Raw genomic sequence first — 10,883 nt, 5'->3', positions numbered from 1 at the left:
TTTCCTCCTCCTTCCAGCTAGGGGTGGAGCAAACCGAGGCAAAAAATCGTATAAAGAGTGCTCTGCCAGACAAGGGGACGCACGCACACGCACACAGACCGGAAAGTGACTGCATGCATACTGGTTATGAATTGTATTGGGAAAAGGGACACAGGTGAGTTTTGGGAAGCCCGCCTATGAATATGACTGCTCATGAATATTAATGTATATATACATATACTGATAGATGGCTGTTATAACTTAATATTTCCGGTATGAAAATAAAAAATTAAAGTGTAGCTCTTTAGGGTGACATTTATGAAACCAGAACCAGAGATCATACTTATTATACAGAGATCACACTTATTATTAACCAATGTCTGGTTGGCACTCAGCGCGGTACTTGTGACATGTCCAGATTTAGCTGAATTCCTTATTCTGTGAGTTCCCTGTAACCATAGCTCCCAGATGTCCCTCTTTCTTCATCATTTGTCCCTCTTTCAGGACTGATGTACAGATCTATGTAAATACATGTATTTTTCTCCTGAAAAATGTGTTTAACTGAGTCTAAACTTTATTCCCCTCATTTAAATGGCTAGATTTTATATTTTCAAATGTTATTATAAAGGAAAATGAACCAGGCTAAAAAAGGACCAGTGTGGTTTGAATTATAAAACAACATTTTTCTTAGGGGTGGGACGGCGAATCCACGAATCCCTCGAATATTGAGAAATATTCGAGATTCGTGGATTTGAATCCCGACGCCATTTCCCCCTTAACGAATCCGCCGAATACCGCTGCATCCCCGCGAGCAAACGCCGATCCCCCGCTCGTCCTCTTCCGAACCCCCCCGCGCCTCCTTCGCTCGCCCCATGCATAGATGTGAGCATCGGCTCACCTAAAACCTGTCCTGGATTCTCTACCTGCCACCAGCGCAGACCCGCAGACCTCTTGTTTCCTCCTCTGTTCCCTCTAGTAACCGCCCGGCGCTTCAGTGATGACGCGATGCAAATGCCGATCACTAGGGGGAACAGAGGAGGAAGCAAGAGGTCTGCGGCTCTGCGCTGGCGGCAGGTAGGGAATCCAGGGCAGGTGTTAGGTGAGCCAATGCTCACATCTATGCAAGGGGCGAGCGGAGGAGGCGCGGGGGGGTCGGAAGAGGACGAGCGGGGGATCGGTGATTGCGCGGGGATGCAGTGGGATTCGGCGCTGGATCCCCTTGTTAGGTGAGCCGATGCTATTTTTTTCTATGTAGGGGGTAAGCAGAGGAGGCGCACAGAGGGAGGGGTACCCTGGCTAGCTATACTGAGGGTCCCTATACCTAACTAGCTACACTGAATGCGCCTATACCTAACTAACTACACTGAATGCCCCTATAACTAACTAGCTATACTGAGGGTCCCTATACCTAACCAGCTATACTGAGGGTCCCTATACCTAACCAGCTATACTGAGGGTCCCTATACCTAACTAGCTACACTGAATGCCCCTATACCTAACCAGCTATACTGAGGGTCCCTATACCTAACTAGCTACACTGAATGCCCCTATACCTAACTAGCTATACTGAGGGTCCCTATACCTAACTAGCTACACTAAATGCCCCTATACCTAACTAGCTATACTGAGGGTCCCTATACCTAACTAGCTACACTGAATGCCCCTATACCTAACTAGCTATACTGAGGGCCCCTATACCAAACTAGCTATACTGAATCCCCTTATACCTAGCTATACTGAATGCCCCTATACCTAACTAGCTATACTGAATGCCCCTATACCTAACTAGCTATACTGAATGCCCTTATATCTAGCTATACTGAATGCCCTTATATCTAGCTATACTGAATGCCCTTATACCTAGCTATACTGAATGCCCCTATACCTAGCTATACTGAATGCCCCTATACCTAGCTATACTGAATGCCCCTATACCTAGCTATACTGAATGCCCCTATACCTAGCTATACTGAATGCCCCTATACCTAGCTATACTGAATGCCCCTATACCTAGCTATACTGAATGCCCCTATACCTAGCTATACTGAATGCCCCTATACCTAGCTATACTGAATGCCCCTATACCTAGCTATACTGAATGCCCCTATACCTAGCTATACTGAATGCCCCTATACCTAGCTATACTGAATGCCCCTATACCTAGCTATACTGAATGCCCCTATACCTAGCTATACTGAATGCCCCTATACCTAGCTATACTGAATGCCCCTATACCTAGCTATACTGAATGCCCCTATACCTAGCTATACTGAATGCCCCTATACCTAGCTATACTGAATGCCCCTATACCTAGCTATACTGAATGCCCCTATACCTAGCTATACTGAATGCCCCTATACCTAGCTATACTGAATGCCCCTATACCTAACTAGCTATACTGAGGGCCCCTATACCTAACTAGCTATACTGAGGGCCCCTATACCTAACTAACTTTACAGAAGGCCCCTATACCTTGCTAGCTATACTAAAGGCCCCTATGCTTTGCTAGCTATACTGAAGGCACCTATACCTAACTAGCTATACTGTAGGCACCTATACCTAACTAGCTATACTGAAGGCACCTATGCCTAACTAGCTATACTGAAGGCACCTATGCCTAGCTAGCTATACTGAAAGCACCTATGCCTAGCTAGCTATACTGAAAGCACCTATGCCTAGCTAGCTATACTGAAAGCATCTATGCCTAGCTAGCTATACTGAAAGCACCTATGCCTAGCTAGCTATACTGAAGGCACCTATGCCTAGCTAGCTATACTGAAGGCACCTATGCCTAGCTAGCTATACTGAAGGCACCTATGCCTAGCTAGCTATACTGAAGGCACCTATGCCTAGCTAGCTATACTGAAGGCACCTATGCCTAGCTAGCTATACTGAAGGCACCTATGCCTAGCTAGCTATACTGAAGGCACCTATGCCTAGCTAGCTATACTGAAGGCACCTATGCCTAGCTAGCTATACTGAAGGCACCTATGCCTAGCTAGCTATACTGAAGGCACCTATGCCTAGCTAGCTATACTGAAGGCACCTATGCCTAGCTAGCTATACTGAAGGCACCTATGCCTAGCTAGCTATACTGAAGGCACCTATGCCTAGCTAGCTATACTGAAGGCACCTATGCCTAGCTAGCTATACTGAAGGCACCTATGCCTAGCTAGCTATACTGAAGGCACCTATGCCTAGCTAGCTATACTGAAGGCACCTATGCCTAGCTAGCTATACTGAAGGCACCTATGCCTAGCTAGCTATACTGAAGGCACCTATGCCTAGCTAGCTATACTGAAGGCACCTATGCCTAGCTAGCTATACTGAAGGCACCTATGCCTAGCTAGCTATACTGAAGGCACCTATGCCTAGCTAGCTATACTGAAGGCACCTATGCCTAGCTAGCTATACTGAAGGCACCTATGCCTAGCTAGCTATACTGAAGGCACCTATGCCTAGCTAGCTATACTGAAGGCACCTATGCCTAGCTAGCTATACTGAAGGCACCTATGCCTAGCTAGCTATACTGAAGGCACCTATGCCTAGCTAGCTATACTGAAGGCACCTATGCCTAGCTAGCTATACTGAAGGCACCTATGCCTAGCTAGCTATACTGAAGGCACCTATGCCTAGCTAGCTATACTGAAGGCACCTATGCCTAGCTAGCTATACTGAAGGCACCTATGCCTAGCTAGCTATACTGAAGGCACCTATGCCTAGCTAGCTATACTGAAGGCACCTATGCCTAGCTAGCTATACTGAAGGCACCTATGCCTAGCTAGCTATACTGAAGGCACCTATGCCTAGCTAGCTATACTGAAGGCACCTATGCCTAGCTAGCTATACTGAAGGCACCTATGCCTAGCTAGCTATACTGAAGGCACCTATGCCTAGCTAGCTATACTGAAGGCACCTATGCCTAGCTAGCTATACTGAAGGCACCTATGCCTAGCTAGCTATACTGAAGGCACCTATGCCTAGCTAGCTATACTGAAGGCACCTATGCCTAGCTAGCTATACTGAAGGCACCTATGCCTAGCTAGCTATACTGAAGGCACCTATGCCTAGCTAGCTATACTGAAGGCACCTATGCCTAGCTAGCTATACTGAAGGCACCTATGCCTAGCTAGCTATACTGAAGGCACCTATGCCTAGCTAGCTATACTGAAGGCACCTATGCCTAGCTAGCTATAGTGTGAGCACCTATGCCTAGCTAGCTATAGTGTGGGCAACTATTCCACGGATCGCAGGATTCGTTAGATTCGGGATTCGAAAGGTTCGAGATATTCGAGAACCTTTTTAGATTCGGATTCGAAGAAATTGTGGATTCGTCCCATCCCTAATTTTTCTTATAAAATCTTTATAGTATGCGGGACTACGGGTGTTCTTTTTTATCTCAAAAAGTTGGGAGATAATAGCGATGGGCTTCTGAGTAGGAAGCCACTCGATTTCGTGATTATAATGAGGCTTAATTGCCTCAGGTGTGCGGCTGGGAGAGAGGGGGTTACTTACCCGCAAGTCCGTTGCCTTCTATGCGTTCCAAACGTCTTGCATGTGTCCTATTGGACGCGTTGCAAGACTCACTACTGCGCATTTCCTCCTTCCAGCTTGAAGGAGGAAATGCACAGTAGTGAGTCTTGCAACGCGTCCAATAGGACGCATGCAAGACGTTTGGAACGCATAGAAGACAACGGACTTGCGGGTAAGTAACCCCCTCTCTCCCCGCTGCACACCTGAGGCAATTAAGTCTCATTATAATCACAAATTCGAGTGGCTTGCTACTTAGAAGCCCATCGCTAATATGTTGTAACACTTCCACGTGGTTTTTTTTGTAGAGTTAATTTCCACTGACTGGAAATATTAGCTTTGGCTGGCCAATGTTTTTTCCCACTGTACTAATTGAGTGGGTATGGTTCAAACCCCTGTCCAGGGTCCCCAATGGTTGAAATCCCATTTATATTCTGTCCTGGCAGGGGTGACTTTAGGCATGTGCTGTCTGTGCACATACAGTGCCTCCATTCCCAGGGGGGATGACCACATGCGCCTGGTCACTATGGCTGTACACGTCACTGCAGCACATCTATGTGCTGTGCAGCACCTATGTGCATCACTAGTAAAGGTACTGTCTGCAACCAAGTCACTGGGAGGTTCTCCCCATCAGCCCCGCTCCTGGCAGCGTGGAAAAAGGACGGCACACAGTGGAGGCAGAAGCAAAGCACAGTCTCAAATGAGCACAAGGTAGCTATGCAGTGCAGCAGTGTCCACAAAGGACATGGCCATTCACCATGCATAAGATACCATAGTGACATTGGCAGGCGAAGGGAGCGCTAGTTCTTTCTCTTCCCATGGCCACCACGAGCCTAGAGCTGGCCCTGGTGACACCCGCCATGTTTATGGTGTCACAATATCTTGATCCCATTTCTAAGAAATGGCACATGACCTCACTCTTAACCGCTTCCCGACCACCTAAAGCAGAATAACAGCAGGACAGCGGCTCTCTCGTTCCTCCGCGACGCATATATGCGGCATCTTGCGAGGAACAAGAGTTTACATGAGCTTGCACGAGCGCTCCTTCCCATAAGCCGCCACAGTGGACCCCAGCAATCAAGCTGCCAGCGATTGGATTGGAGCTGGCAGGCTATTTTTTTTGGGTAATTATGTATTTCAGTATTTATATAGAGCTGACCTCTTACGCAGCGCTGCACAGAGTAGTCTTGTAACTTAACTGCCCCTCGGAGGGGCTCACAAACGAATCCCTACCATAGTCATTTGTCTTTGTATGTATAGTGTAGTGATTGTATCATAGTCATATGTCCAATGCATGTATAGTGTAGTGTTTGTATCATAGTTTATGGCCAATTTAGAGGAAGCCAGTTAACTTATCTGTATGTTTTTGTTTTGTTTTTTTTACAAAATTTAGGGCTTTTTTGAATAATAAAATAAAACTACAAATAGCAGCAGCAATTAAATACCTCCACAAGAAGAAAGGGAGGTAAAATTTCATTTGGGTGCTAAGTTGTATGACCGAGCAATAAACGGTTAAAGTTGTGAAGTGCCAATTTGTAAAAAATGGCCTGGTTGCTAGAGGAGTATGAACCTCTGGGCCTCAAGACACATGACACATAGGAGAGGTGTGTTCTTTTGGGGGATTTAACTAACATTGTTATTATTGTCCTTTCAGTACAGATTTATGCTCCGTGGTCATGTGACAATGTGGCTGTCACAGTGTCTCTATCTCCCGGCTTGATACCTGAGAAAAATGACGACAAGGAGATTCTAGAAGATGGAGCTGTTGATGGGAGAGGTGAGCAGTGATGGGAATATGGAAATTGTCCAGTACAGTATAATCTCGTTACCTCTGGTATAGTAAACATTCTGGTATTCTAAACTACCTCTCCAGGTCCTGGCCAATCTTCATTATAAGTATATGGGAGCAATGCCTGGAATAGTAACACTGGATATAATAAAACGTCTGTTATAGTAAACGTGTTTTTTGTCCCGTATGTAATGCTGACTCTGGATATAGTAAAAAGTGGGTGGTGCATGTGTCATATGTCAGTGTGAAACCCATGGCTGGCTGGTGCTGCAAGTCCCGCCTGCAGAGGTATCGGAGCCATTCATAGGAAGCGAGTGGCTGCCTCTATTCAGTGACAGCTGCAATATTTAAGGAGCTCTGGATACTGTACTAGCAATATGTCCAGCCTGGCTAAGCAGCCCTAAGGTATACGTACCCTTGTAGTCCACCAAATGTGCAAGTGGTTGTACTGTACCTCCAAGGACAGAGTTGCTCCTTTGCAGCATAGAATGTACCAGGACATGCTGGGCCATTTATAGGACAATTTCTGATATAGTAAAACACTTTTTTTCCCGGTCCCCTGGAGTTTACTATAACGAGATTATACTGTAACATTCGTGATGTCTGAATGGTGACTGTATTATTGTATGCATTAGGTTCCCATAAGGGATTAGAATGTGTCTGTCTATGTCTTTACAGGGAAGAGGCAGCTTTTAGAAAGACACAAGGGCGTTTAAAAAAAAAAAAAAAAAAGTCAGAATGAAGAATCCTCCGTCTTTTGGTAAGAATATTTGGCCTTTCTAGATCTAAACGTTTTGCATCATAATGTATAGTAAGTGATAAAGAGTTTTATAGAGGGATCATTATGACTTACTACCAAATGGGTACCTTTTGGGCACAGGAAAGATTGTGGACATAGGCAGGGTAGGCAGACATCAGAAATTGTAGGATAAATGGGTAAAGGATCTGGGTGATGGTTTGGGTGGGGATCTGGGGAGAATGGAACAGGTGAACAGGCAAATAAGCATAGAATGTGGGTTGATAAGGTAGGTGAATAGAATGGAAGGGAATGCAGTTGGGATTAGGAGAGAGATGAAGGGGTAATAGAAATTGGGCACTTGCAGAAATAACTGGAGGTCAGCAGTGTTGTGATTGGCACACAAACATTATCAGCTACCGGAAGATGGATTGGGTGGTGGATGAAGTGTCTAAAGCCTCGTACACCTGCCTATCTTAAGTCGGCTGAGGTGACCGATAACAACCACCTCAGCTTACAATCAGGCATGTATACGGTATTTGACCCCCAACCAGCAAGCGATCTGCTGATCGGATGTACCCAACATTAAGTGGATGTTGGAAGGTGAATATCAGTTGGAGATGAGCATAGATTAGGGGGTTCGATTTAGAAGACTGAGTATGGGGAAGGTTAATGCCCTGGCATTAACCTTCCCCAGAGCTAGAAGTTAGACATGAGGGTTGGAGGAAAGATGAGGGGGGATTGGGGTAAGGAAGAAGAGAGGTGGTATGGGACGGCAGCATTAATAAGGGGTCAGTGGGTAGGTGAGGGCTAGAAGAGGCGACATGAGGGTTAGAGAAAGGATGAGGGTGGATTGGGGTGAGGAGAAATTATATGGGAGGGGAGGGCTAGGAGGGGGTGGTAGGATCCATATGAGGGCCAGTAGGTAGGTGAGGGCTAGGAGATATGACATGAGGGTTGGAGGAGAGATGAAGGTGGATTGGAGTGAGACAAGGTGATATAGGAAGTGGCAGGATTGATATGGGGGTCAGTAGGTAGGTGAGGGATAGTGGAGAGAACATGAGGGTTGGAGAAAGGGATGAGGGTGGATTTGGATGAGGAGAGGTGATATAGGAAGTGGCAGGATTGATATTGGATCTCTTGGTAGGTCAGAGTTAGGAGAGATGATAGGAGCAGTGTTCTCCCCAGGCTTTTAGCCGGGTGCTTCACTCGGCTAGTTTTGGTCAGCACTTGGCTGTTATCAGCTCACCTCCTCCTATGCTGTAAGCAGAGTTGCACACAGAAGCACCGGCCCTGCATCCTCTCATCTCGCCCCACCCAGCTACTTTTATATGCCACCCGGCTACTATTTCACGCCACCCAGCTGGAAAAAAATTCTGTTGAGAATACTGAAGAGGGTTGGAGGAAAGCTGAAAGGCAGAGAAGAGATAAAATATGGATGTGGTGACCCAAGGACACCCTATTGCGGAACATGCGTGCCAGACAGCCCAATTTAAAGAGAACCTGTACTGAGTAAAAATATTTAAAATAAACACATGAGGTAACTTCAAGTGAACATTACAGAGTTACCATGCCATCAGTTCCTCTCAGAAGCTCACCATTTTCTTCTGACAATAATCCCATCCAGTTCTGACAATATTTTGTCAGATCTGAAATATATCAGTTGCTGTCAGTTATAGCTGAGAGGAAAACGGATGTACCAGATAATGTTCATGTTTCCCTATGGCTCAAGTGGGCAATGTTACAGTTTAACTGTGTGCTGACCAGAAAGCTGTTATGGGGTAATGGCTATTTTCAAAATGGAGGACGGAAAATTCCCTTGATCATAGTGAACAAATAGGATGCGGGACAGGAGAAAGACACTGAGGAGTAGACTACATGGAAGGTAAGTATGAGTTGTGTATGCTTATTTTGACTTTTATTTTCAGTACAGGTTTTCTTTAAGCGTTATCATTTGAAAATAGGTAGAATATGCATGCATATGGAAAACTATTATTCTAATAAATTTAAGAGCAATAAATGTGTGATATGCTTTGTGTACTATAGGAGCTTGTTCTATTTTATAGCTGATTACAGCCATATAGGAAACTCACATCATTGTTTCTTCGCACAGACCTTGTCTAGGGAGCCCAGTTTCATATATTTTGCTTATGCAAGCTATACCCACAAACACTGTGGGGGAGATTTATCAACACATTACCAACAGTTTTTTCTTCTTAATCTGTTCTAACCAGCAGGGAGAACAGTTCTGCATGATAATAAGAGCGTTCTTAAATCCTAGTAATAGCAGCAGTTTAGCATGGATTTCTAGAGCTGCACTACAATTAAGAGAAGTGCAAATCCATCCCTAAACTGGCACAGATTAAGAAGTGCTTGATTGCAGCTCTACAGATGTGCCCCTCCCACCTGCTCCTCAGAGCCTGCTGCTATGAATACAGCAGGTGTGTTGGTTACCTCAGCAACAGCAATTCCCCTCACACACTGCACTGTCTGAGAGACCTTCCTAGCTCCTCCTATTATACAACCGTTTTAGAAGGAATCTGCACTATCTAATGATTTCTTAAGATGCCCGAGACAGTTCTGCACGGATTTCTAAAAACCTACTAATATTTTGTCTCCGACACTCTTGATAAATCTGGCCCTGTGATTCCCTGGACATACCTTATCAAACCCTACTGAGGGTGACTCTCGGATAAGAAATAGAACACAAGGATAAAGGCCTTTACACACTTAAAAACCTCCCTGGCGGTATTTCTTCCAGATTTTGTCTAAAAGCAGTGCATTTTTTTTCACAAGCTTTTAGACCCTAAAAATCATCATCATCATCATAAAGATAGATCTGCGGCAGCCCTGCACATTACACACCTCCCATGGATGCAGCTCGGGGTTACCGCTTTGAGCTGTGCATTTCCGTCCCGAGCCTGACTCGGGGTTACCGCTAAGGAGGTGCGGTCCAATGCGTCGCCCAAAAACGCTGCATCACGTTGCGGCTATCACCTTTAGGCTACTTTCACACTTACAGTGTTTCGTAGCGTCGCGGTACTCTCCTGCCGCAGCTTGTCGTGAGGGCAATGTAAGTCTATGGCGATGGGATGTGTTGTGATGGAAGTAGTGAAATCGCCACACAGCCACGCAATCTCTGCAGTACATTGCCGCATGATCCGTGCCTACCACATGGATTATGCAGCAATGCAAGTCTATGGCGTTGCGGTAAGTGTAAATTCCCAATTATGGTAGTGGTGCTCAGAGGCAGAATGAAGAAACTTCTGTGACATGCTTCCTGTCCAGCAGGGAGTACCTCACTGAGGGAGGGCGATTATATGTCGGCACACCGTGCCTCAGAGTAATATGCATGGGGAATGGTGCGGCTCCCCTACCGTAGGGTGATCGCACCATACCAAGTACGAAAGTAGCCTAAACAGTAACTGTGTGGCGTGCGCGGTGAACCAGGAAGTGAGGTATACTTTCATTGGAAAGTATGCCTCGCAGTATGGTGGCGCCCTCATGTCAATGTGCGGTGCAACCTTTCGGGACCTTTGCGGTGCAATCATATAACAATCACACTGAAACAGAATAGATCAAGTGTGACAGGGCTTAGAGAGGAACTGAACCAAGGACTGAACTTCATTCAAATCAATAGCTGATACCCCCTTCCCCATGAGAAATCTTCACCTTTTCTCGAATAGATCATCAATGAATCTGTATGACTGAAATTGTGTTGAAACCCCTCCCACAGTGTGATTTCATAACCATGGTCTTCCTGACAGTTTGCTGTCTGTGAACCTCATTACATTGTGGGAAATAATGGCTTTTTTCCAACTGCCAAGTAAGCAATCTCTCCTTCTGCGC

The 10,883-nt window shown here is 45.7% G+C and overlaps 1 protein-coding gene across 1 annotated transcript in view; it reads left to right on the top strand.

The window, feature by feature from the left end:
• Positions 1-10,883, top strand: part of LOC137536837 (zinc finger protein 721-like) — a 51,979-nt gene that overhangs the window by 34,520 nt on the left and 6,576 nt on the right. The window contains exons 4-5 of the mRNA XM_068259027.1: positions 70-154; positions 6,164-6,286. Of these exons, the coding sequence (XP_068115128.1) occupies positions 70-154; positions 6,164-6,286 (208 nt within the window). The remainder of the gene's footprint in view (positions 1-69; positions 155-6,163; positions 6,287-10,883) is intronic.

The sequence above is a fragment of the Hyperolius riggenbachi genome, chromosome 10 (assembly GCF_040937935.1).
Source record: "Hyperolius riggenbachi isolate aHypRig1 chromosome 10, aHypRig1.pri, whole genome shotgun sequence".
Classification (NCBI taxonomy): Eukaryota; Metazoa; Chordata; class Amphibia; order Anura; family Hyperoliidae; genus Hyperolius; species Hyperolius riggenbachi.
Note: the sequence above shows the minus strand (reverse complement) of the source record. Positions and strands in the feature narration are given on the sequence as shown.